Here is a 27,313-nt window from a genome sequence, read left to right as displayed (position 1 = left end):
GCTTTGGGACTTCACTCGTTTTCCATTTTTGGGCTAATGAAACACAGGCCATGGTAGTGGCATTCATAAATATCCTTTTTTGACATCTGGGAATTTCCATCTGAATTATCCCCAACAAAAATGACTCTGGTTGTTGTTTTTTGGAAAAGTGTTTTTAAACATTTTTTCAATTCATTATAATTTTATTTCCCAATACTCTTTCACCCTTTTACAGGTCCACTACACATGAAAAAACCACACCCGCGACCTCATTGCAACTCCAGCACTTATTCAGTCTTATACATCTTAGCAAGCCTACTCAGAGCACAGACTCTCATAGCCCAAACTCCCAGCCTTACAAAATTGAATATGGGAAGTGGGATTAAATCTTGAGTCAGTCACATGTGCATTGAAACACCAACAGTTCCTCGGTATAAAAGACATCTGATGAAGCGTCTCTAGTACGTGGAAGGTCATGCCACAACAAATCTATTACTCTTTTAAGGTGCCACAGAAATCTTTTTTCCTCCCATGTGTTTGCTGTCATTAAGACTACAGTGGCTGTCCCAGGGGAATTGGTATATAAGGTATTGACAAAGGATCCTGCGCAGCTGAGGAGATGGAAGCATCATCTAACACATGGGACCCTTCAAGGCAAGAGGAATTGTCAATGGAGGAGCAGAACTACCGGTATTTCCCTGGGAAGAGAGGTATGACAAATAAGCTGGGTGTGGAAGAAATGTTAAGGAGGTTGGCACTAAAATAATTAATTATGAAATAATAAATAATTGTTAAAATAATTAATTTAATTAATCAGTCATATAAAGGATTGACTCACACTGATGTCATAGAGAAGGAAAAACATACACTGGTAACATTTTCCTGAGGGAAAAGCTAGATGTTCATTTAAATACATAACAGGCAGCCATACATCTGGCTTTTCCTTAACTAATTACAGGGATAGAGCAGCCCAATTCTCACTGTGAAGACACCATGTGGGAACCTTTCAGAATGGAGATTCCACCACCCACATCCCAGTCAGCCAGCTAACAGTGTTAGGAGGGGAAATCCCCACTGATGTCAATGGAGATCTTTCTCCTAGGGGTTCTAGCTCCACCAGGGAGAGCAGGGAATGATCTCCATTCTGCTCTCACTGGGGAAGTGAAGAGATTTGTCTGTCTTTCCCATGTGCTGCCTTCACAGTGAGACTTGGGCCCCTCTGTCAATGCAATTAGTTAAGGGAAAACAAGGTACATAGCTGCCTGCTATGTATTTAGTTTTGCCCTCATTCACTCTGCATTTGGCTTTGGTGGCATAACAAAAGCAGCTTGGCCTGGGATACCAGTCCAGATCCACTAGTCAAGCACTCTATTTGGCCCTCAATCAACAAACTGCAATTTTGCTTCAAAGCTCAGAGTCCCTTCAGTGTTACTCTTGTCAGAATTTGGACATATCTCTTATTGCAGCTTGCCAGATACCTTTTGGGCATCCACATAATTTTACATTTGCTTTCTTTTCTCATTCTTCAAATGTTACTTTTTCCATTCAGGATAGGGGTGAGGGCGATTCTTACGGATTTGAGATTTATGTTTTGGATTGTGACATCCTCCAGTTTTTGACAATAATGTGCTAACTTTGAGGGGAGGAAGGGCACTCTCTTCTTATTTGGACAACTGGGGGTTTAGTTACATCATATAAATAACTTTGACTACTAGAGGTATGCAGTTATATGAACTCTATAGCAGTCAGTCAAAGTTAACTTTGGTTCTTCTGCCTAAACCAAGCATTTTCAACTGAGCAAGGTTCCCTTACTGGGGCATCCACACTGCACTGACCTCTCTGCCCCCACCACCTTCCTGGTAAACTGCAGTGGTGACATTGCCAACTTTGAAAGATGCTGATGTCTATTAAGCTACAATCCAAAACTGTCCTTTCTGCCTGCCTGCTTCCCTCAGCTTCCACTTCTTCTCCATTGCTGATTCTTATTTGTTTCCCTTATCTTTCACAGGTTTCCATAGCCCCCAGTTCATCCGAAGGAATCCTGTTATCATCTGCTGTGCCATATTGGGCATTGGCCTTGTGTGTTGCATAGCCCTTCTCACTCAGAGCCTCAGAAATGGTAAGTCTTTCCGAAAGAAGAAATGCCATTCCTATGAGAGGACACTAGCCTCCTGCTACCTTGTTTTTCTAATAGAAGAAGTGTCGATGTTTTAACGATGCTGAATGTTAAGCTGGATTTTGATGATGGGTTATGGCACCTTAAAGACGAACACATTTATTATTGCATAGGTTTTATGGACTCCTGTCCCCTTCACCAGATGCCAGGTGCCATGCAAATCTTTTTGCTGTTGTTGTAATTGTGGCTTTTGCTGTGCAGACTAACACTTCTGGAAATGAATCGTGATTGTGACTATGGATCTATAGCATGGAAGTGATTTCCATAGAATTAATCCAGAGTAAAATGTGTGATTGTGTGTCCCTTTCCCTTAACACTACCTTCATAGAGATGAACCCATGAGGTCAGCTAAATTATTCTCCCGCGCATCACTGCTGTTTATCAAGCGGGAGAGGGGTGATGTGCAGAGAGCTCACTGTGGTGCAGTGCAGTGGTGGAATGCCACCATGTGCTCAGCTTCTCACCCCTATGCCTTCTCTCTCTCCTTTCAGTAAGCAGCAGAGATACATGGTGTTTTGATGAAACTGGGACAGCAACTCAGCTCAGCCCAAGCTGTCCTGCCAGCCACTACTGCCTGATGTCATTGTAATATCAGGTGACTGACAGGTGGGTGGGTGAGATAACGATCTGGCCCACTGGCCAGAGGCAATTCCCCATGCCTGTTCTAATGAGAGGGAATGATTTTATCAGGGATCTCTAATCACATCGCTTCGAATGTTGTTGTAATATATCACCTTGTTTTCATCTGCTCTGTGCTCTTTGCTAGTTCTGCTAGCGCTGCTTGCTTGGGAAGTGCTGGACACTTAAGACCTTTTGTTTCTGTGCCACATGCTTATACTTCCAGTCCTTTCAAGTCAGATTTGCGCTTAATTTTCATGAGTTTTGGAGCTGGTTGAACAGAACACAAGCCTAAAGGCGTTCTCTTCATATAGCTCCCTGTTTTGGTATTTTGCAGGCTCCTTTCCTAGAGGCATCTCTACAATGTATTCTGTTTTCATAATAAAGTTATTGCCCAAAAATCCCCTTTCCCTCCCAAACCAACTTTAAAGATGCCTATCACAAAAGCCCCTTGACCTATTTGTCTGAACTTTGGCTGGTTTCTTACCTAGGGATACATTTCTTTCCCCCCACACAAAAGCACTGAAGCAGACCAGAACCAGATTTGTAGTCAGTGCCCATACCTACTGTGTAATTAAAGTAGTATAACAAAACAACATATCTTTGTTGCCCTGGAAGAAATGTTTTGAACACCATGGAGATTATTATATGATTACTTTATAGCTGAATTTGAGTTCCTTACAGAATGTGTGTGTGCTCACAGGCCAAAATATGTGACCAAACTGAAATATTATTCTTGTGTTTAGACTCAGCTATGTTCAAAGATAACAGCAGGAGGAACACTCAATGGTCACAGATGATCGCTTCTAGTAAGTTCTTCTGCTATTGTATCTTTTACACCCTAGTAAAGACAGAAATCCTTGGAACGAGTTCTAGTCCCCTTTTTTAAGAACTCGTGAGGTGGCTTGCATTGTTAGATTTTATGGTTGATAACACACATCTTGGTAATACTGAAAAATCAGAGGTGAGTATGGCACTGCGGGGAATTTTGTGGGAGGCTTCAAATATATGGGTCTTTTATTTGCATATGACTATTTTTACAAAGGCAGATTTCAGCTGCAGAATAGCACGACCATGCTGATTCAAACTAGATTGGAGAAGTTTATACCAAAATAATCAGATTAAAGAGGCTTGATTCTGAATCATAAAACAGAATTTCCTGTGCTATCACAAAAGGCTATGGACAAAGCGCAATGAATTTCTCCTGGACAAGCCTCATTAAAATAAATGTGGAATGTGCAACAGCACAACTACTGGTTTCATGTGGTGGCTAAGAGACTGAGCTACAAATCAGGAAGTCTCCAGTTTGAATGTTGCCTCTGTCATGAACTCACTAGGACTGCATACACACCATACATTTAAAACACCCCCCCACACACACACCAAATACACTTGGGAACTGTAATACTTCCCCCGAGCTTCAATTATTTGGGGGAAATAAGGTGCTTTCAATGTATGGTCCATACGCAGCCTAGGAGGCCTTAGGAAAGCCAGTCTCTCTCAGCCTCAGACTCCTTATCTGCAACATTGGGGATAATAATATTGACTCCCTGTTATGTACTAAGCTTGGATCCTAGAAGAATAGGCAAGTAGGAACCTCGAACGCAACAACTGATTGGCCTGCAGGAAAAGACCAATCAGGCTCCAGGGGGGAAGCAGAATCAGCCAATCAGATGGGACTCATTGTGTAAATAATGTTGATAAAAGCCTGAGGTTTGGGGGGGGGGTAATTCAATCACTGTTTTACAAGCTGCAATAAAGAGTATGAAATCACTACAGGACTCTGAGTATATTTCACTCCCCTGCAGGATTGTTACAAGGGATGACAACTAGATGCACTTGAAGTACTTTGAACAGACGAACATGTTATACATGTGTTAATTGTAACCAGTACTACTATACATCTGTGCTGCTCTCATTCTTTTCATTGGGGACGGACAGGAGAATTGGCCTGTGGAACGTGCCCTGTTTCATTCTAAATAACACCTCATTTGTTACCTGCAGTGTCAAAGGAAGTGTTTGGAATCAATACGAATATTATGTTGCTCCAAGAAGAGTCCAAGAAATCTGCAGGTAAGAGGCAGTCCAGTGCCTCCAGGTGGTGCCTGGCTAAAAACAAACCAGGAGATATTTCAAAAAGAGATGCTGGGGTGATGGTGAGAACTTGGTGCCCTCAGAGGGACTATTGTTAACTGTAGTTGCAGTACTTGGAATAATCACACCCCTCTTTGTAAAAATGAGGAACAGCTGGTGGACCAGGATGCTTCAGGAATTGTGCTGTTGGCCCAAGAAGACCTCAGCATGACTGTTGCCACTGCCCACCTGAACACTCAACATTCCAGCCTTATACATGTCTGTTCAGTTGTAGACCCTGTTGAGTTCAGTGGGTCTTATCCCCAAGTAAGCAAAATATAGGATTGTGAGCCTTAGTGCAGCCGCTTCCAAACCTCTAGCCCTGAGTTAATTGTAAGAATTATTTATTTACTTATTTCTCACATTTGTTAGTTGCTTTATCTTGCACAAGGCAACCCAAAGCAACTTCCAACAACCAACCAAACAAACAAACAATTCAACTCCCCTCCCACATAGATACATTAAAACCAAGAGGAAAAAGAAATAAATCAAAAACATCCCAACTTCTTCTAAAAGGCCACAGATAGTTAAAGGCCAAAGGCCTGGTTATAGAGGAAAGTTTTTGACTGGCACCCAAAGATATATAATGATGGGGAGAGCATTCCACAAATTCCACAAATGGCGAGAATAACACAAACTTGTTCAATGCATCATGGTATGAGATGGCATATACAGTGGTACCTCGGGTTACATATGCTTCAGGTTACATACGCTTCAGGTTACAGACTCCGCTAACCCAGAAATAGTGCTTCAGGTTAAGAACTTTGCTTCAGGATGAGAACAGAAATCGTGCTCCGGCACGGCAGCAGCGGAGGCCCCATTAGCTAAAGTGGTGCTTCAGGTTAAGAACAGTTTCAGGTTAAGAATGGACCTCCGGAACAAATTAAGTACTTAACCAGGGGTACCACTGTATTGTCATTCCTGTCCTAGGATGAAGCTGGAGTATTTGGCCTCGAAATGGCCTTGGGTAAACCAGTCATATGATAAAGCCTGTTGCCTTGCCCTTGTATCTGTATAAGTAAGCACACAGAACAGAGGATCATTTGGAATGTAGAAGACTGATATGTAGTAATTGTATGAAGAAAGAGAATCTGTAGTAGTATAGGGCTCCACTTCATTTGCTTGAACTAACTAAAAAAAATAGAGGTTAGTGCAGGGTATGGGGTATCCAGTTCTATAAAACAGGGATAGCCCATGTGGTACCTTTGAGATGTTGTTGGACTACAGCTCCCATCACCCTGGCAAATGGCTGTTGGAGTTGGTAATCCAACATGGAGGGCACTATGTACAAGCCTTAAATATGAGCAAAGGTGTCAGCATGCGTGAAGGAAAGAGGGCAATATGTCAGGCTAGCTGCTGGGAAGGATATCCTGAGGTGTCACTATGAAATTCAGCTGCTAATTCTTTTAGCATTTTCTGTTCCTTAGTTGCTGTATTGGAAAGCAGGAATTCAGTGCCCTCTGTGCTAGAAGAACTGGCTGAGCTGAAAAATAAGACTGGACGAATTGCCCAAGACGTAGCACAAGTGATGGGAGAGTTGTACAATATTACAGGTGAGGAGCATCATGCAATGATACTGTTAATAGTCCTGTGCTATTGTTAGGCACTCCTACTTCCCCAAATAGTAAGAAGCCCCAGGGCAACTCTATCTCGGATTGTCTTGCTTTTTGAGGACAGATAATTTTAAACTTTTTACAATTTTGGGGGTAGAATTATGGGTTTATTTACAAATATACAAGCAGAACATAGGTGGAGACTTGGGTGGAATCTACACACATATGAAAAACGCTGTGAAGATGCTTAAAAAAAGGTTTTGAAAAAAATATATTGAATTTGCCATAGCTCACCATCACCATCTAGTGTCACATTTGTATATTGCAATTTACATAACACTTAAAACGTTTTATTTGCAGCTGTATAGCCGAGTTCAAAGTCACATATGTAACACTCCTAAGCAGGGCAGGAGACCTGCTGTCTCCACATCAAATCCTCAGAGAAAGAACCTGACACTAATTTGTTCGGCATTTTCTGTTCCTTAGTTGCTGTAATGGGAAGCCAGAATTCCGTGCCCTCTGTGCTAGAAGAGCTGGTTGAGTTGGAAAGGGAAAATGGCAGAATTGCTAAAGATGTAGCACAAGGAATAGGTAAGTTGCACACTTGCACATGTGAGAGGCATCATACACTGATATTGTTCAAGTGCATATGATATGATCAGAAGATACATAGCCAGCAAATGTTGTAGGAGACTATAGGTATAGGGTGCTTAGGTGAAAATGGGGAAAGGGCTCCTACACATTTAATAGTAGTGTAGAAGAGGTCCAGAGGGTGGCAACACGAGAACAGGACTTTTTTTCAGTGGGTCCCCGCTTGTGGTATGCTCTCCACAGAAAGGTTCGCCTGGTGCCTTCATTGTGTACCTTTAGGTGCCAGGCAAAATCATTCCTCTTTAATCAGGCCTTTGGTTGAGTGTCACCCAATGCCCTTTTAAAATGTGGATTTTTTGGGGGGATGGCGTTATTCGGTTGTTTCTGGATTTATTTTTATTATGTATTCTGTGTTTTTATATTGTGATTTTATCCTATGAACCACCCTGAGACCTGCAGGGGTAGGGCGGTATATAAATTGAATAAATAGAAATAAAAATAAATAAAATTTCAGTAAGGGGTACCTTGTCATCTTCCTTCTTATACAACTATCAAAGATGCATGAGACCTGTCCTCTGTCTCTCCTGGCCATCTTATATGGGCATTATGTGATCTTGTAGACCTCATCATCTTGCTCTGTATTTCCCCAGGAGGAGGAAGGAATATAATGTAAGTCCTAATAATAGTATTTATGGTTTTCTGTAAGCTCCTTAGAACACTGAGTGATGGAAAGCTGGGATAAAAATGCCAACAATATTACTACTTGGAAATAAGCTGCCTTTAGCACAGTGAGACTTACACCTGAGTAAACATGTACCAGATAGCCATTCTATACCCACTTCCCTTGGCTGAGTCTTGCTGAACCCAGTAGACTTCCTTCTTATAAGACATTGGATTTCACCATCAAGTACTCTGTAGAAGTCATCAAATGTTAACACACCATTATCTGTTTTTTATTTCTTTATTTATCTGTGGTTGGGCTGTTCTTCAATGGTTCCTTTAGTATTTTTCCTTTGTGTTTTATTCCTTTATTATTGTTTTCGTTGCACTATAAGTCATTATTGGGAGAATCGTGGAAGGATGAGATATAAATTCCAAAAACGATCAGGTAAAAGATGTATGAGGTAAAAACATCAGCTTGTGACTGTTGTGGAGTGTGTACGAATTTGTTAATGGCGTATGTTTCTTATGCTTATGTTTCTAAATGTGTTGGAAGTCACTTGAAGACTAACAAGTTCAATTATAACAATAATTGCAGGATTGCGAGACTCGTGTTGACGTGCCTGAACAAATGGAAAAAAATATAGTGCATATAGTGTAAATATAGGCATAGGGGTAACCAATATTGAATTATAATGTATATACATGCCCTAAATATGAAAAATATCAATGAAGGAAGGGAGGCACCTGTCTGTTAGCTTCTTGGAAGGATATCCTGAGAGACCCCAGTGAAATGCACCTGCTGATTCTGTTATCTTTTTTTGTTCCTTAGCTGAGTTGAAAGCAGAAGGAAAATTGACTCCCTCTGTGCTGGACGAAGTGACTGAGTTGAAAAGGCTGACTGGCAGAATGGCCAAAGATGTGATACAGTTGCTGGAAGAGTATCGTAGCTTCACAGGTGAGACCATTCAAATACCTATGATAGGATCAGAAAATCTAGTAGCTTCTTGGTGGAACAGCAAAGGAAGGAGACAGCAGTGGCCAGCTAGCCAGATAATCTGCTGCCACTGCTGCCACCATTTGTGGTTGAAGAGCAGACCCAGGAAAGGTGGCGGGGGCCACAGATTCCCTGACTGCCATTTCTCGCATCCTTGCCATGGTGCTCCCCCACTGGGCTGTTTATTGTTTATTTTACTAGCATGTCGCGACACACCATTTGGAAAGCTCTGGTCTAAGGCAATAGTTGGAGGGAATTTTTTGGGGGTGACATCTAGGGCCTGAGGTGAGTTGGTAAGGAGGCGTGGGGTGTTGGTGAGGGGATAGACACAGTTGGTGAGCAAAGGAGTTAGTGTGGGGAGGTGGGTTTGGTGAGGGCTTTTTATATGCAAAGTCTAGGCGTTGGGAGTTTGGGGAGACGGTAGGTGGGGCTGGTGAGTGAAGCAAGTGAGGGGCACAGACTCCACTACTATAAAAAGTCTCAAAATGCTGCAGCAAAGATGATTTTCTTGGTGATTTGATCGGATTATGTTTCTCCTCTCTCGCAGTGACTTCATTGGCTGTCTGTTAACTCTAGAATACTTGATAAGCTTCTCGTTTTTACTTTTAAAGCTCTTTGTGGTCAACCTCTTTCCCATCTCTTGGCCTCGGTGCTCCTCTATGGACCTCGTTGCACTGGCGGAGGAAGGGGATGCAGTGGGTGCAGTCCGCCCTGGGTGTCATTCCTGGGGGGCGGGTGACATCGCTAGCCCCGTCCCTGGGTGCACAGCACGTGCGCCATAGCTGTCAACGTTTTCCTTTTTTTAACGGGAAATTCTGAATAGGATTAAAATAGCTATGATGGGCGCCACTCCAGGTGCTGGAGCAGCTAGCTCCGCCTTTGCCTAGTTGCTCACTTCGTTCTTCTGATTCCATGCTTCTTACTCATCCAAGGATTTCTTGCTCTTTGTTGAGTCTTTGTCCTTTAATCTTTTGGAACATTTGTGGGCTGCCCTCTCAGTTTGTATGTTTAAATCTCTTTTAAAATCTTCTTTTTTTTTTTTTTAGGCCTTTGGGTTTGGCTAGTTAGTTTTATTATACCCAATGTGATGGCTTGTGAATTATGCATTTTAATCCATTGATTTTTTTTTATTGTACTGTATTGTTTATTTGTTGTTTTGGATTGTGCACCCTTTGGGGTAGAATTTTTTATTTTAAATCTGTACAGAGCCATGTACGTTGATGGTACTATATGAATCAATAACAACAGCAAGGTGAAGGTGAAGAAAGGAAATTCAACTCACTTCCAAAGATTCTCTACTGTGTGAGCGATCCAGCACTGTTTCTTACTTGAATACTTTTACTCTTCCAGAGGAGTTGTGCACTGGCTGCCCACAGAACTGGGTGCTATTTGAAAAACACTGCTACTTCTTTTCAACATCAAAAAGACCATGGTTGGCTGCCAAGCAATCTTGTGAAAAAGAAGGAGCTCACTTAGTGGTTATTAACATCCAGGCGGAACAGGTGAGTGTTCCGCTTTCCTTGTCTTCTTTTACTGAGACAAGTGGAAACCATGGTTCATGTATTCACTAGCTCAGTCAGGGGCAGCCCAAGACATTTTGCCGCTGTAGGCAAAAAGGCCTCCCTCATCCCCTTCTAGATCCAGGCCTCCTCCCTGCTCACACTGCCATGCTGGTGCTGCTGCCAGCCTTGCCAGTGCTATTGCACCCTTGCCATTACGATGTAGCAGTGAAGGCGAGGGCACCGTGGTGGCAGTGGTGATGGAGTGGGCCAGGCTTCCTCAACCTCAGCCCTCCAGATGTTTTTGGCCTACAACTCCTATGATACCTAGCTAGCCGGACCAGTGGTCAGGGATGATGGGAATTGTAGTCTCAAAAGATCTGGAGGGCCAAGTTTGAGGAAGCCAGGTGTGGGCAAAGATGTGCCAGTGCTAGCAGAAGAAGAAGAAGAGTTTGGATTTGATATCCCTCTTTATCACTCCCCTTCAGGAGTCTCAAAGCAGCTAACATTCTCCTTTCCCTTCCTCCCCCACAACAAACACTCTGTGAGGTGAGTGGGGCTGAGAGACTTCAAAGTAGTGTGACTGGCCCAAGGTCACCCAGCAGCTGCATGTGGAGGAGCGGGGACGCGAACCCGGTTCACCAGATTACGAGTCCACCGCTCTTAACCACTACACTCACACTCCCTCACACTAGCAGCGGTGCAGTGGGCTGGCAGTGGCGCACTAGTGGAGGCAGGGCCGGGATGGAGGTCAGATCAGCTGCCTGAGGCAAATTGCATTACTCTGCTTCATGCAAGTGCCAGCCTTGAGCCCAGTCATTCTACATGGACCTGCAGTTTAACGTAAGTGCTTTGGTCTTTGTACTGCACATTGTCTCTTCCATCTCATAGATTTGGTTTTGTTCAGCTGTGGCCTTCCATAGTTTGTTAGGACGCCAGCTCCCATCATCCACTGAGCTAGCGGGAGTTGGAGTTCAAGCACATCTGAAGGACTGTGGGTTCCCTACTTGTGCTCTAATATGTCACTGTGCTGCATGATGGGAATTACTATTCCAGCCTTATTCTCTGCAAGCTTTCCCCCTTGGTTCCTCATGTAGCCCACCCATAAATCAAAGTAGCACACAACTGAAGACAAGGAAAACAACATGGACAGGATTCAGCTAATGCCTTCTGCCAGTGAGAGCCCTGTGTAAGCACTTCCACATGCTCAACAGGACTGTCCCCTCTCTCCTCCCCCTCCTCCCCATGTGCCTCCCAAAATTAGCTCAGGAGGGTCAGGGGAAACCTTGGAACAGCACGCATTGGCAGAGATCATTCCATTGGACAAGTAAAAATGCTTACCCTAAATTACAACTTTGAATTCCTCTCCATATGTTTTTCATATTTGTGACCGAGACATAAACAACTGGACATAATCTTCTCTATTTCCCCATGTAGGTTTTTCTGGTAAAACAACTTGCTGGTGATCAGGTGTTTTGGATTGGCCTGAGTGATACCGTCAAAGAAGGGGAGTGGCGCTGGGTGGATGGCACTCCCATGTCTATCGCGTAAGTACGGTAATTCCCCATTAAGTTCTTTTTAACAGAAATGGCAGTCAGGGCCCATTTATCCTGGGAGAGTTTGCACTGAAGAACTGCAGAGATTTTCAGAATATCTTGGGAGAATGAAGGTTCCTTGATCTCGGGGCTGAAGCATTTCCTCATGCATCTAGTAAGGTGTCACAGTTACAAAAGTCCATGCCATAACAAAGCCATCATGGCTTCTCAAGACAATGTGGGCTGGAGGGGCCAAATCAAATGAATGAGAGGACCAAGTTTACCATGGCTGCTCACTGAGAGTGATCATTTCCATCTGAATTCAGTGCCGACCCATCAATTCTATCTTAGTTACATATTTAAAAACAGAAAGAAGTTAGAACATGTAATAACAGATCTGTCAAATTACCACTTCAAAATATTTATTGAATTAAAACTAAAAGGCATGGCATATATAATTTATTATATTTATTAAATGTATACCCCACCCTTCCTCCCAGAGGAGCCCAGGGCAGCAAACAACAAGTGTCACAGCGGCTTAAAAATGTATGTAAAAAAAACCCTGCAGATGCAGACTGGGAAAGATCTGAAAGGATTGCTGAAAAAAGGAGAGGTCTTCAGTAGGTCCCAGAAAGACAATAGAAATGGCACCTGTCTAATATTTAAGGGGAGGGAATTTGCTTTGCATTGACCTACAGAATCAGGTGCTCTCTACTTCCTCTTAAGTAGGGTTCAGCATTCATCCACAGATGCTACTTCAGCATATAGCAGGACGTAATTCTTAGTAGCTGCAGATAGTCATTAGCCCTTTTGCCCCACAAAACATATCAACCTCCCAGCCCCAAGGCTGATCCAGCAATTTGTGTGGAAAGTGGTAAGGGGGCAAAGTTGGGAACCCATAAAATTGGGAACCCTATGTTGCTTCTAAGGGATGCAGGTGGCGCTGTGGTCTAAAACACTGAGCCTAGGGCTTGCCGATCGGAAGGTCGGCAGTTCGAATCCCTGCGACAGGGTGAGCTGCTGTTGTTCGGTTCCAGCTCCTGCCAACCTAGCAGTTTGAAAGCACGTCAAAGTGCAAGTAGATAAATAGGTACCGCTCAGGTGGGAAGGTAAATGGCATTTCCGTGCGCTGCTCTGGTTCGCCAGAAGCGGCTTAGTCATGCTGGCCACATGACCCGGAAGCTGTACGCTGGCTCCCTCGGCCAATAAAGCGAGATGAGAGCCGCAACCCCAGAGTCGTTCACGACTGGACTTAACTGTCAAGGGTCCTTTACCTTTATGTAGCTTCTAAGCCTTTTGTGCAACATTCCTGATCTAGACTGAAGTTACAAGAGGCAAATATTGGTATGTAGGTCATACTACAGTGTTATATTTCTGATTAGGGCTCAGCAGATCTGAGAATGGGTGCACCACACAAAAAATTCAGTCTTTGTCAGCTCTTGCATCAGTTTGCTAAATGGGCTGCTTAATGAGAAACTACTTCTGAGGTAGAATGATAGCTCAAAATCTGTGAGGCATTACCCTTTTTTATTTTCTGCCAGGGAAGTGCAGCCATTCAGCTTCTCCCTAGAGCGCTTGGGACTCTCTCCAAGCCACACTCTGTTCCTTGGCCACACACCCTATCCCTAGGCCAAATCACTCAACAGTCCTTTTTGTACACATACACCCCACTTGAGTTTTTTTTGTTTGGCTGGAACGTGTCCTTGGACTTCGATCATGCTTTCTTCTTGCCTTCATGGGGGATAGAGAATGGGGTGTGTGAGAGGTGTAAAACTAGCTTATACAGTGGTACCTCTGGTTGAGAACTTAATTCGTTCTGGAGGTCCGTTCTTAACTTGAAACTGTTCTTAACCTGAGGTACCACTTTAGCTAATGGGGCCTCCCGCTGCCGCCTTGCCGCCGGAGCACAATTTCTGTTCTCATCCTGAAGCAAAGTTCTTAAACTGAGGTACTATTTCTGGGTTAGCGGAGTCTGTAACCTGAAGCGTCTGTAACCTGAGGTACCACTGTATACAAAGATAAAATTTACATTTGTTGCTCTGCCCAGTTTTATTTATTTATTGCATTTACTGTATATCCCACCTCTTTCTCCAAGGAGCTCAAGGTGATCTACATGGTTCCCCCCCCTTCCTCATGTACTCCCCACAACAATCCTGTGAGGTAGGTTAGGTTGAGAGGCAGTGACTGGCCCCCAAGGTCACTTAGTGAGCTTCATGGCTGAGTGGGGATTTGAACTCGGGTCTCCTGGGTCCAGCACTCTAACCACTACACACTAGCTCTCACTTTTGCTTCTGTGCCCCTCCCTGGCAAATGGCCCTTGGAAGGGAAGGTGGCCAGAAGGGTATATGGCCTTCGGCCTGAAAGAGGTTTGCCACCCCTTCGATATTTTGTTTATTGAATTTATATCCTGCCTTTCCACTCCAAGGAGCCCAGGGCAGCAAACAGATATATAATTTAAGAACAAAAAGAAGAAGCAAAAACACTTAAAATTTTCTTTTAAAAATGTATGCAAAAAGGCAATTGCTGCAATGGCTGGAAGTGTACTACTAAGCAGAGACTAAAGGTAATTTATGATAGGGAAGTGAGCTGTTGCCTAGGGATTTCTGAAGCCTACCACTAGGGCAACAGGAGCTCAAACAGAACAAGCAACAGACCCTCATGATAGTAAATTATGTTGTTGATTATGTATGTAAGCTTGAATGCTTTTTAATAGCACATAAAGAGCACATTCAATAAAAGAGAAATTGGGAAGCATTAAAAAGCTTCTAAACTCAGCTGCCATATAGCGCTTTTTAGAAGAAGGCGATATCTATATTTAAGGGCTTCATTACGTGAGAGGTTCTCACCCATAGCTTGTAAAAATTCATCCCTCCCCATAGAGTACAACAAGTTATGAAAGGCCTCCCTTTTACTGCACTGCTAAGAGCTTTCCCCACTGAGTAGGTAATAAAAGCTACTGGTCCCAACCCACTAGTTGAAAACCAGTGATTTAGAAGACAAGTGTTTGCCATTACCTGGTTGACAGAAAGACCTGCACCAGATAATATACTGAAGGCAGTGCATTGTAGGGATGGGGATGAAATTCGATTCAGGTCTCATCTGAAGCCAAATATATTAAATCTGCACTTTCTGAAACAGTAAGTGAGCCAGAACACATCTATCCTTCAAAATTCACACTTAGCCAGATTTTGATATGCAGTTTGCCAACCAATCTTTCCCCAAAGGTATATATTAGGGGACTGTGTGCATAAAAATGAATATTGTGGTGAAAATAACACACAACAGTGCAGTATATTAGAGGAAGCTGCTTGCAAAAATATGTATAAAACTGGATATAAAGTATGTTTATTAGGAGAAATATGTACTAATATGTTGATGAATTTTCATGAGGATTTCAAATTGCTGCAAAATGTGGAGAGCTGAATTTAAGGTCAGGAAAGAATGAGAAACTGAGAGAACAGGGATAGCTCATTCAGTAAGAGCATGAGATTTCCATGGTGCCCCAACAAATTATTTCAAAACACTGTGAATCTCTTCCAGTCTTTCTGAACCCTCTGGAGTACAAATTGGACAAAAAGTATAAAATATAATGTTTCCTTACCCCAAACCCTAAACAAGACCTGCGGGGAATTTTGCAAAGACTTTGGTTGGGGATTATTGTCTACAAAAATGCAGAGATGACATATTTCCTGGGGTGTTATCACAAAATTTTCTAAGTACTTCCCTCTTGCCTCCCATTCACTTTGCTTGGGAAATAACCAATCTTTTATTAAGAGAGAACTGTCTTGTGTTTAACTTCCCTTCTCTGCTGTCTTTTACATTTCCTTCCCTGGGTTCTCGGAGTCTAAATTAAATAAACATGTCAATATAGCTGAATCAGACCCATGAGATACGTCCCATGTCTGCCTTGTCCTTTTGAGAACTTTGGGCTCAGGAGGTGACATTTTGCAATTATCCTTTTGAAAGGGCATGCAGTGGCGTTGCGTGGGTTGTCAGCACCTGGGGCAAGGCAAGTAATTTGCGCCCCCCGCTGCACTGTCCCTCCCCCAGATAGTCCCTCGCTCTCTCTCTGCACCGCACCGCATGCCTGGCACCCTCCCCTCCACAGTGGGCGGCGACCCGGCGGCTCGGATCGGATTCGCACAGCCAGCACTGCAGTGAGAGAGAGTGAATGAGCCAGGTAGGGGCAGAGAGCTGCGAGTGCGAGCGCGCCCCCCCCCCCAGATGTTGCGCCCGGTGCGGCCGGCCCCCCCTGCACCCCCCACGCTACGCCACCGAGGGCATGTCATCTATACATGAAAACTGCAACTCGTGGAAATTCTATGGAGAGCCAGAACGCTTTTTCTTCCCTTTCTGGTGCAATTAAAATGTTGGCCCCCTCCCCTTGTGACTTATAACGTGCCCTGCAGAATGACGATAGCAGATTACATTATCAGGAGCAACAGTTTTCTTGTTTTCCTTCTAAAATCCTGAAATATCTTTACTTCCCTCCTTCCTTAGACAACGTCCTGTGCCTCCAAACGCACAGACAAAGATGAGAAGCAAGGCTGGGCAGGGCTGTGGAACCTGTGGCCCAGCAGATGTTGGACTACAACTCCCACTATCATTGACCATTAGCCATGCTGGTTGGGGCTGATGGGAGTTGGGTCCAGCAATACATGGAGGGCCATAGGTAGGGTAGGTTCCTTTACAGAGGGCAGTCCTCTTTTTGAATAGCTGTCTGGTCCGTGTTCAGTTCAAAGACTAAGAGACTTCAGTTCAAAGACTAAGAGCAAAGGAGGGCCTTGAAGTGGCCCATCAACAGTTAGCTCCTGGATGACAAACTCAGCACACACACAGGTCACTTGGCTATAGCCTTTCCTGCTAAGGTGAACTTGATTGTAAAGGTAAAGGGAACCCTTACCGTTAGGTCCAGTCGTGGACGACTCTGGGGTTGTGGCGCTCATCTCGCTTTATTGGCCGAGGGAGCCGGCGTACAGCTTCCGAGTCATGTGGCCAGCTGACTAAGCTGCTTCTGGCGAACCAGAGCAGCGCATGGAAACGCCGTTTACCTTCCCACCGGAGTGGTACCTCTTTATCTACTTGCACTTTGACGTGCTTTCGAACTGCTAGGTTGGCAGGAGCAGGGACCGAGCAACGGGAGCTCATCCCGTCACGGGGATTCGAACCGCTGACCTTCTGATCAGCAAGCCCTAGGTTCTGTGGTTTAACCCACAGCGCCACCCGCGTCCCTTGAACTTGATTGCACTTCTGCTTAAATTATAGCGCTTTTCCTAAATTTGTATGTGTATGTATGAATTAGAATTTTTTATTTCGTCCTATTTTTTGGTAATGTATTTCCAATGTGGGGGACACATGGTGATGTGCAAGTGGTCATCCTATCCCCAAGGGTCTGCATTTCTGGACTAAACCCAGGGCTTTTTTTCAGCTGTAACTCTCTGGAACGCAGTTCCAGCACTTATCAGGTGGGTGCCATTGCTATTATATGTGAACACGGCAGGCATTCATTGTGAGTTCTGACACCTCTTTTTCCAGAAAAACAGCACTGAAATTATTTGAGGATTCGGAGAGTAGAAGAAAGAGAACTGTGGGCGGGGTCATGAATAAGTTTATATGATCATGAATGGTGTGGAGAAAATAGACAGGGGCATTCCCCCCCCCCTTTTCTCAGAAGACTAGAAATCTGTGACACCTAATGACATTGATGGGCAGCAGACTCATGGCATACAAGAGAGAGCAATTCTTCCCACAATGCACAATTAACTTATGGGACTTGTTTTCACAGGTTTTCACATGTGTGCTGCTAGAATATATACATATGTGCTGACTGTGTGTGTTTTCTTAATGGTCTCAAGTATCAGGAAACATCAGTTTGGCACCAACTTTGAGGTTTCAGATTCCAAGTTTCATTTCACATAATCTAATGGATCTAAAGGATCCAAACGTCCACCAAAATCAGCCTTTGGTCTCCAACAATGGCCCATCAGATGCTTCTCAAAACTCACAAGCAGAGTATTCTGGTGATAGCCATTTAACTAGTTTGTTTCCAGCATCTGGAAGGCAGGGTTACATGGAGGTTTTATTCTTAGCTATTATGAGAGTCTTTCTCCTTTAAAAATATATTTTTTAAAGCCACCTGAAAATTAGGTTCTTAATTTGCCACAGTGGGTGAAAAGGTGGTGACCAAACAACTCACGAGGCTAATATCCATTGGAAAGATCTACAACATTATGAATGCAGTGGTACCTCGGGTTACATACGCTTCAGGTTACATACGCTTCAGGTTACAGACTCCGAGAACCCAGAAATATTACCTCAGGTTAAGAACTTTGCTTCAGGATAAGAACAGAAATCATGCGGCGGCGGCGCAGTGGCAGCAGGAGGCCCCATTAGCTAAAGTGGTGCTTCAGGTTAAGAACAGTTTCAGGTTAAGAACAGACCTCCGGAACAAATTAAGTACTTAACCCGAGGTACCACTGTACATTGACAGAAGTCCAGTGAATGCATTTCCATATATGAAAGTGATGAACATAATACCAACAAGACAATAAATACTGTGCATACAATAATCTTGGGGAAGAGGGAAATAAGGAAGATCCCTGTTGCTGGCTGGGATGCGACTTGATGACATTCCGTTGCTCTCACATGGGATTCCATGGGGAAATATGGCTGCCCCTAGTGTTTATGGTATATAGGATATTTATTAATCTGTGTTTTTTTTAATCCCCTTCTCTTGCTCTTTAACTTCACCTATTCACTGCCACCACCAGCTTCTGGGGGCCTGGAGAACCCAATAATGCGGGTCAGGGTGAGGACTGCACTACACTCCGTTTCAATGGGAAATGGAACGATGCTGCATGCCATGGAAATGAATACTGGATCTGTGAACAGAAATGCTAGTCAAGCTCCTCCTCTCTATACTGCAACGCTACTCAAGCCTGGGAAAACTTTCACCTTTAAAATATCCTGGGTCCCTTTGCAGTCATCTCATCGCAGGCGTGCACACATCGCTTCCGAAAGAGGCTTATTTTAGCCGAGCACCACTGAGCAGACCTCCTCATCTGTTTCCACCCTTTGATTTTAGGGACCCTCCTCTTGAATGCTTGACTGCAACTTTTGCTTCTTGCTCAAGGTTAACAAACATCCTGTTTCTCTTTGAATCATGTTGAACCAACCTTATGCAAATTGACCCATTGTGTCTTCTGAAGCGTGGAAGCCCAAAGGCTCCTGTTTCCACTTTGCTTTAGTTGCATCTGTTGCTAAAGTTGCTGCTGTGTGTTGACAGAATGGGTGTGTTGTGTACTTGCCCAGATCTGCATGCCTCTTTGGGTGCAGGTGCTGCTTAATGTGAATCTTCCAGTGTATGTGGCGGAATGCATCTGAGTGAATCTGTGTCTGTGTGTGAGCATTGGCTACTAATTTGATACTGTGCATAAGCACATGTGCTGATAAGGAAGGATTACCAGGGCCTCCTTTTCATCCTTTGCCACAAATATAAGGGAGAAAACAATACATCCGGCTTCAAAACCACAGAAAGACCTTAATAGCAGCAGAAAGTGATTCTGCAGCACGGGTCTGCACAGGGTATGTGGCAGTCAATACACTTTAGTAGCAACCTCATTCACCAAAGGACTATTATTGACCATTGCTTACCCACAACATTTGCAAATTAAATACTGTGGCCCCAGCACGGGCATGGCCCACACCTGTTACCAACAGCCAAGCTCAAGAAGAGTAGTAAAAGTGTTTTTCTGTGCTGAATCATTGTTTGCTATGTTAGCAAAATAGGTGTGTGTGTGTTGGTGAAAAGAAACTAACTGAGAATTAGGGAATCACTCCAAGAATGAACATCACATGTTTATTGGTGGAAAATTAGCATTGCATCAAATTGTGACTGTTTAGTTAAAAGTACTGTCTGGTGGAAGTTATCTTATTGGTGTATGAACCCATGGCTTCCCCAAAAATATTTTAAATTCCTAAGCATAAGTGCTTTTCTGTTACAATTGCTTTGCGGTACTTTCTATTACTGCCTGCCAACAATGATTCTAATAAAAAAATCTACCAATCCATATGAGCCTTATTCATGCAAGAAGGGTCTCAAGCCAATATCAGATTTTGTTCACCACTTAGAGATTTTTAAAAATATATTAAGCAGTATAGAAATTAAACAGTCATTTTATGTACTGAAGTTCTCACCCTTGGCCAGCAGGGGGATACTGTAGATAGTTTTCACTTGGGTCCACATACGCAAATAAGGGATTGAAAGTGACGTTCAATGATTGGATAGTTACAGAAAGTGGTTACAGTTGTAGTGGAACTCTATATAAGCAGGCTGGCTGAACCCTTCATTTCAGTTCTGTTCTGGCCTGTGAATAAGCAAGAGCTGTTTGAAGAATCGCTGTGTCGTCTGATATGTTCACCCACAACTTAACAAATCAATCACTTTGTAATCAATCAAATATAAGGTCTGCGAACCACTGAAATTTATCCAGGGAAGCATGGATCAGACTAATGCCTTGAAGCATCAAGTGCAAGGTGAAATCAAAAGCATCTGCAAGGCCATGGTTGTAACAAGGGAATTCAATGCAGCACTATGGCAATTGTTCCACCAGTGTAAGCTTCTCAGCTTGCCAGATGGAACAGTCCCCTCTCTCCTCCCCTGTGGGCTGTTCTGAGTTTCCTGCTCCACAGGCTATTTGGGGGGATGTAGAGGGAGGAGACATCCTTGCATGGGCTTCCACTAGCAGGACTAGGAAGTTGATCCCACCCAAGATAATGAGGCACAGGGAATTTTTGAGCTCTCTGGTGACAAAGAAGAGCATGGATTGCATCTAACAAAGTAATTGCTACTCCTCCCTCTCCTGCACCTGTACACCCTGCTCTCACCTTCCACAAGCAGATTTGGGGTGGGGAAGGGAAGGGAAGGGAAGGGAAGGGAAGGGAAGGGAAGGGGAAGTTCCCATTGTATAATTAGGAGGCATTCTGCTCATACAGTGACTGTTGGATTAAATCCCATGTTCCAATCCCACAGAGTTATGGAGGGAGATGTTGAAAACCAAGAGGTAGTGTGTGCTGAAGCATGGCATCTCATATATTTGTCCACAAGCAACTTCTGGTGCCATGGTAGAGCTCTTTTCCTTTGCCCAGTACAAATCAGAGAGTAGAGATAGATTTGCCTGACTTACATGGAAGAAAAGTAGAGACTACTTTTTGGGAAGCACTCAAGGTGGCTTCCAACAGATCAGATTTTTTCAAAACCAGAATCTGTATAAGATACAAACCTAACAACATATGAAGAAGGCAATCATCAAATCAAACTACCACTGTTGAGCAGAAGATGGAGGGAAACCGTAATGGGGTAGCATTTATTGCCTTTGCTCTGGAACAGCTGCACACATCCAGTTAGAAACCAGTGTGAGTTTTCTGGCAGGGTTTTGGGACTGGGGCTTCATTTTAATATCCTATCTTTCCTCAAAGGCCCTCAAGCAAAGGCGTAGCCAGGATTTTTGTTAGGGCAGGACCGACTTGACCTTACTTGGTCAGTAAGTTAAGTATTTCTATTGTTTTATTTGATCTGGGGGGTGGCAGCTGCCGCCCCTTGGCTACCCCCATGCACTCAAGGTTCTCTCCACTACCCCCTATTTTATCCTCACAGCAACCTCCATCTAGGCAAGCAAGATGTATTATCACTGTTCAAGGCACATTCCAGCCAGCTAAAATAATTGAGGGTGATGGTGGGGGAGCATGACCTGACTAGAGTCCCACAGGCTGGATAGAGAGATTTGGAGGGTTACATTCAGCATCTGGGCCTGAGGTTCCTCAACCCTAAATTAGACTGCTTACACACTATACCTTTGAAGAACATTCAAAGCACCTTTCCCCCTCAATGAATTCTGGGCACTGTAGTTGACCCCCCACAGAGTTACAGATCCCAGCAACCCTTAAGGAACTGGAGTGCCCAGAATTATTTGAGTTGGGAAATAACCTTTGAATGTGTTTTAAAGGCATAGCATGTACACTGCCGTAGATAAACTACATCCGGCGTCATCACTAGAGATCTACAGTAGGCCGATCAAGATTCAGCTCCAGTGACCTTAGTGTAGTGTGACTACAATCATTCCCTTCATGTTTGTTGTACCTGCTGCTGGACTTTCATGCCATGGTCTTCTGAGTAATCCAGCGACTATTTGCATAGTGGTACTCAGGGCACCTCCTCTAAAAGGGAGAAGTGAAACTAGAGGTAGAAGCCAAAGAACCTAGTAGTGGGACGCTTAGTGAGTGGAATTTGACGGGTTGACCACATTCTTCCTCCTCAAAACCCTTAAAGCCACAAGGCATGGCCGAGGAGAGGCAATATGGAAACTGGTTGCCAACTTCCAAACTGTCAAATTCCCAAGGAACCATGGCAAAGCCAGGTAAGGTCATAACGGTCTGTGGGGTTGGGGAAGGAGGAGTGAGAGCACAGATGAGGAAGCCTCTGTGTGGTGGGTTTCTTCCTGCATGTGTAGCATCTGGTCTACTCACCCTAAAAGGAATAAATTCCAGAAGAATAGCTCTTTTAGTCTGTCAAGGCAAATGTGGCAAGTGCCTGTGGGACTTTAAAAACAAACACACAGGCCTTTCATGAGACACACAATTTCATTGGATAGATTTTTTCAGCTCTTGTTCTCCTCCCTTTAGAGGAGTCTTGGAGAGGCTGATTGGATCAGGAGGAGAGAGGAGAAGAGCCTGGAGAGTTGGGATTTGAGGATCTAGGGGTGGGGCCCTGGGGGATTGGGTGTTTGTCACCCAATCAGAATCAGAGGTAAAGGCTAGTGGGCTAGGAACCAAGGAGGCGGAGCCAGGAGAGGAGCCAAGTGGGTCAGCAGATATACCCCTAGCCAGCACCCTCTGACCAATCCACCCCCAGCACCTCCAGCTGTCAACAACTTGCCACCCAGGAAGGAGCTGCTGCACAACAAATCAGAGTCCATGCTGGCACTGACTACTCCTCCACATCCTAGGAGATGCCAGCACTGGCGTGATTAGACTGCTCAGGCCCAACCCACACAATGGACTGCCTCTTTGCTTAACCTAATCGCAAGACTTTTCCATGCTAAAACTGTGGCCACCCTGCTTCTCAAATAGCAAGGGGCACGTTGCTCAGTGGATCAATCTCTTAGCTTGTGTATAGGCATGGTGTCCATCTGTTGAGCCTTTTAGCCTTTGCATTGGCTATGTACCACACTGACTTATTCATTAAAGAGTTTGGCAGAAACAGAAATCCAAGTTCAAGGTCTACCCCCATAAAAGGCCAGGGCAGGTCTGTCAGTTGGGGAAGGAGCCTGCTGCTATGCTGCTGTCCCCACCCCAATGTCCATTCATTTTGCTATTCTGTAATGTCTGAAAAGAGCTCCTGAGCACCATATTGGAAGTTGTGCAGGAATTTTGCATATCTTAATTTGGCTGGTAATTCTGATGGGTTTGTGCCTTCACCTGCAGCAGGAATGGGAAACCTCTAGACTGTGGGCCTATTTAGGCTGGTAGGCCTCCCTATTGGGGTGTTTTTGCTAACCCATGCCCACCTTCCTTACACCTGAGGTCAGGTATGGGCCAAAGTGGGCTACAATCAACTGGTTCTTGACACTTACAAAGGTGGTTTTCAGCAAGCCCCCTTTGAAGGCATGCTGTCAGAAGCTTGGCAAGGCACAGTCTTTGCCTGACAGACACACTCAGTCGAAGTCCATTTGCAAGCAGGATTTGGAGTCAACTCTCACCTGCAATGGGAGAGGGGAAATGTCTGCAGATGGAGAAGAAAAATTAATCTAAACCACGCCTGAAAACTGACTGGTGCTGACAGAGGGTACTAAACCGTCCTATCATCAGCACAAGTATTTAGCTTTTGCAATAGGACTTTCCCCCCTCCTCCCTCCCCACGATACTCCAGAGGGTTGGGGGAACTCCTAGAATAGAATTGGAGGAGTGAGGACAGAGCGGATAATGTTTTGTGCTGATGGAATTGTTGCCTTAGTGCTACATTGAATTCCAGCCAGAGCACCTTCACAGGGGCTCGCAGCCAATCGGCCATGAGAGCGAGCCCATTTGATTGACAGGTGGGCTACAGCATAAGTCTATTCATATCAGAGATAATCCCTAGAGAGGCCCGTGGGGCGTGCTCCCAAGTAAATGTGTCTGGAACTGCAGCCTTAAGCAACCTTTTTCTTTGGTCAGCCAAATGCTCTGCAGACATGGCCCAGCGAAAGAGTTGTTTGTGCTTTGAATAGCATGCTCTGAGTTTATTGGACTCTGGAGCCTTCCTTAAGTCTGCCTTCTGATGAGCACAGCCTGGACTTGTTGCCTCCTCCTATTTCTCTTTAACTTTTACGGCTTGAATCAAGCATTCCCATAAACAGCACTCTGCTCACAGGGTGTGCCTGCTGAAGGAAGAGAGGGGAAGCAGGTTTTCCTCCTTGCCTCTGTAGCCATTTGGAAAGTTGTGCTGGATAACTGAGGACATAGAGAGGTGGCACTGACGGGGGGTGTGTTCAGGGGACACAAAAGGAACACCTTGGGTCCAACCCTGTATGTGTGTGGATTATGGCACCACTATTCTCCAGATCACAAGAAACTGTCTTTGTGAAGGTGTCCTAAACTTACAGTCGGCATGTGCCCTACTTCACAGAGGGCAGTCCTGTATTTGGAGGGCTGTCTGGTCCAAGTCCAGTTTAAAGATAAATACCTTGGAGCAGGTAGAGTAGGGAGGGCCCTTGCTCACTGGAGAGCAGGCACACAGGCCACTGGGTCCCACAGTCTTTCTCGCAATGACTAGATTATTGCATTTCTATTTAAATTATAGCAATTCTTTCTAAATGTGCACCTACGTGTATGAATTGGCACATGTACATTTTATGCAAATCTCTTCTCTTTATTTCATTCTCTTTATTGGGTGTTGCTGCACTTCCTCTTTTAGGGTGATGTGTAAGTGGCCACCTTGCCTGAACTTTGCACGGCTCAGGAAAGGGGGTAGGGTGGGACAAAACAATATGGTGCAATAGAAATAAAAGCACACATAAAGCTACAAAAAAATTAAGAACTGAACTGAGCAGCTTTTACAGCTGGAAGAATAGAAGCCTTAGAAAGAAGCAATCAAATGCAAGCTACATCAAAGCTCTATAAGACGAGATATGCATAGAAAATGCAGGAGGAAATATTATTTATATCATTACAAAACTAAGAAGCTTACCCAGGAACACGTAGTGATGGAATAATTAGGGTTTCTTTGAAGGAAAAAAATACTTTTGCATGTTGTAAAATTAACATGGAAAACTCACAGCTAATCCTACAGTTGGTTAATTAATATTAAAACAGATTTCTATACCTTGCTCTGCTACTTCCCAACATTGGCATGATCAAGCTTCCATCTGCTCTCCTCTGGTCTTTCAGACTCTGGTCCCTGCACTACTGTTTTTGAGTGGCAACTAAGAACATCTCAGGATTTTACTAGTTTTTTCTCTATTCTTACAGGAGACCTAAGAGGAAAGTACTGCAGCCTCCATAAATCAGTGCCCACCACAACCCCATGACCCATACAATAGCAACACAAACCATCGTGTCCAATTATCATACTTAAAGGAAGTTTGTTTTTTGTTTTAAATCAAGATAGGGAAGGATAAGGGGAATGCCCAGCAAAGTTGCAGAACTAAATAAAATGCCAGTGTAACTTCTAGTCTGTACTCACATGTGTGGTAGTTACTTACATTCTGTCCTCACCCAAGGAAAGTCCTTTTTTCAGAATAAGGCATCCATTGAAGCATCTGTATCCCAGGTGAGTCCTTGCTTTTATCTCTGAAATTAATGATGCTTTCCATTGGGCCAGTGCAAGCTAAAGGGCTCTGCCTATGTGCATTTGAAGCAAGGCATCTGCACTCCTAAGCTAGACTCTGGTGGATTTGTCCTCAGATCCAAAATTTTAGGTTGTTGTAGTTTTAACTCTGATTTTATCATTTTCAACTCATTTTTAGTCTTATTTTAATAAGATATCTTGTACACCACTTAGAGGCGGCTGTGTTTAAGCTGTCTACAAATTGTTAAAATAAACGAAGTACATCTTCAAATGTGCATATTCTCTGTGAACAGTTTTTTTTTTGGGGGGGTGATAGGAATTTGGCGGATGTAGAAGCAGGTACTTAAATATTGTTATGTGCTTCTCAGTTCCCCAAGTAATGAGAGGTTCCAGGGGCAGTGCTTACCTGGGTTTGCTTTCCTTTGGAAAGCGAGATTTGGATTTATTTACAAGTGAGTTGAGCCTGGCTGACAAAGCGCTTGAAATAATTGCTGAAATAATACCCCTTTGAAATAAAGGTTAATGGTAATGTAAATTCCTGAACGAAATAGTGCTAACTCTCTCATTCACAACCTGAAAACTCTGTTCCTTTGTACTGCACATAAAATAAAATAAAGCTTGGTCTCTTGCTTGCAGAATACTGTGGGATTTTTGCTTCAAAGTACACCTACACTCCTCTGTTGGCTGCTTCCACCAAATAGGTACAGAAATAAACTTAATTGGGGGAAACAAGTTTCTGTATCTTTTTAAACCTCTCCTAAACTTATTGCACTGTGCCTTGGGTCTAGGCAACTAAGTAAAATTTTAATAGTGGTTTATAATGCACAAATAACTTCACTGAGAGAGAATTCAGTATTCTTTTCCCCTTTTCAAAAAATAGCAACATTGATTTATTTTTCTCTTTGGCAAGGGCAACTGGAAGTTGTAATCTCCTGCTCTGTGTTCTCTGAGTCCTTCATTTGTCTGCTCTTAAACTATCACCAATTAGGGTTACCCTATTTCAAGAGCTTTTTTGCACAATCGCCCCAAAAGTTGATGATCTTTTTTTGCGCAAACGCACAAAAGGTTGTTGAGCTTTTTGCAGAAAATCATTCTATAGCCCTCCCCCCCACCTACTACCGCCGAGCCAGAGTTGCCTGTGCACTTTTAAAAAAACAAACAAACAACAAACCAAAATCCTAGAGATTTGCTTTAAAATGTAAAATTCCCCCAGGATGGACTTGTAGTCCCACTGAAAGAGGACATGTCCAGGAATTCCCGGACGTATGGCAACCCTTTTTCAATACAATTTCACATGGACTGCGAATGGCTTGGCTGAGGCTAGCTAGTAAGACAATGGCAGAGACAATATTTGAATTGGGGGCTTCTTGGTTCACTTAGCTCAGTTTCTTAACCACTTTGCTGTACCAACTCTCTATCACTATGTGTTCTGGGCACTTAAGGCTATAAATCCTGTGAATGGGTTTCAGTGTAAGATCATCTATTTAAGCCTTCCAGTACTAAGAGGTACAGCTCAATGAATCGGCACATATGGAATAATGAGGTTGACAGCATTTATGTGGCATGAAGATGCAAATGACTTTGGATCCATTCATAGCACAAAGGTGTATGTCTCTATGAACATAAGCAGCTTATGTGGAATCTAATCCAGACATGCATGCTTAAGAACCACCCACAAAGACTTATTATCTGATCAGTCGGTTCGATTCCCACATTGGGCAAAAGGGTTCCTGCATTGCAGGGGGTTGGA

The 27,313-nt window shown here is 43.8% G+C and overlaps 2 protein-coding genes across 5 annotated transcripts in view; both read left to right on the top strand.

Moving 5' to 3' along the window:
* Nucleotides 1-443: 443 nt before the first annotated feature.
* LOC310673019 (uncharacterized protein) lies at nt 444-19,201 on the top strand. 2 transcript variants are annotated; one of them, XM_083430940.1, is made up of 10 exons: nt 444-689; nt 1,988-2,098; nt 3,520-3,582; nt 4,778-4,846; nt 6,334-6,459; nt 6,946-7,050; nt 8,543-8,668; nt 10,058-10,209; nt 11,644-11,753; nt 18,512-19,201. In XM_083430940.1, the coding sequence occupies exons 1-10, from the start codon at nt 599-601 to the stop codon at nt 18,639-18,641; spliced, it is 1,083 nt and encodes a 360-aa protein (XP_083287066.1). In that variant the 5' UTR covers nt 444-598; the 3' UTR covers nt 18,642-19,201. The 2 variants fall into 2 exon arrangements, with proteins under 2 accessions (XP_083287066.1, XP_083287067.1); XM_083430941.1 differs by lacking the exons at nt 11,644-11,753; nt 18,512-19,201 and adding an exon at nt 11,304-11,422.
* A 2,689-nt stretch (nt 19,202-21,890) lies between these two features.
* LOC310673011 (asialoglycoprotein receptor 1-like) overlaps nt 21,891-27,313 on the top strand; it is a 28,263-nt gene continuing 22,840 nt past the window's right edge. The window contains exon 1 of one of the 3 annotated variants that reach the window (XM_083430899.1): nt 21,891-22,156. In XM_083430899.1, the coding sequence (XP_083287025.1) occupies nt 22,078-22,156 (79 nt within the window). In that variant the 5' untranslated portion in view covers nt 21,891-22,077. The remainder of the gene's footprint in view (nt 22,157-27,313) is intronic. The other 2 variants (XM_083430902.1, XM_083430903.1) reach the window with 2 other exon arrangements.

This window comes from Podarcis tiliguerta, assembly GCF_965153285.1.
Source record: "Podarcis tiliguerta genome assembly, chromosome: 2".
Taxonomy (NCBI): Eukaryota; Metazoa; Chordata; class Lepidosauria; order Squamata; family Lacertidae; genus Podarcis; species Podarcis tiliguerta.
The sequence above is the reverse complement of the archived record's forward strand: the minus strand, read 5'-3'. Positions and strand labels throughout refer to the sequence as shown.

What these genes read in the sequence shown, in the direction of transcription:
- LOC310673019 (XM_083430940.1), top strand. Translation starts at nt 599, where the DNA reads ATGGAAGCATCATCTAACACATGGGACCCTTCAAGGCAAGAGGAATTG. An exon ending in CACTCAGAGCCTCAGAAATG is followed by an intron (nt 2,099 to 3,519) that starts GTAAGTCTTTCC and finishes TCTTGTGTTTAG; the next exon opens with ACTCAGCTATGTTCAAAGAT. An exon ending in TTAACATCCAGGCGGAACAG is followed by an intron (nt 10,210 to 11,643) that starts GTGAGTGTTCCG and finishes TTCCCCATGTAG; the next exon opens with GTTTTTCTGGTAAAACAACT.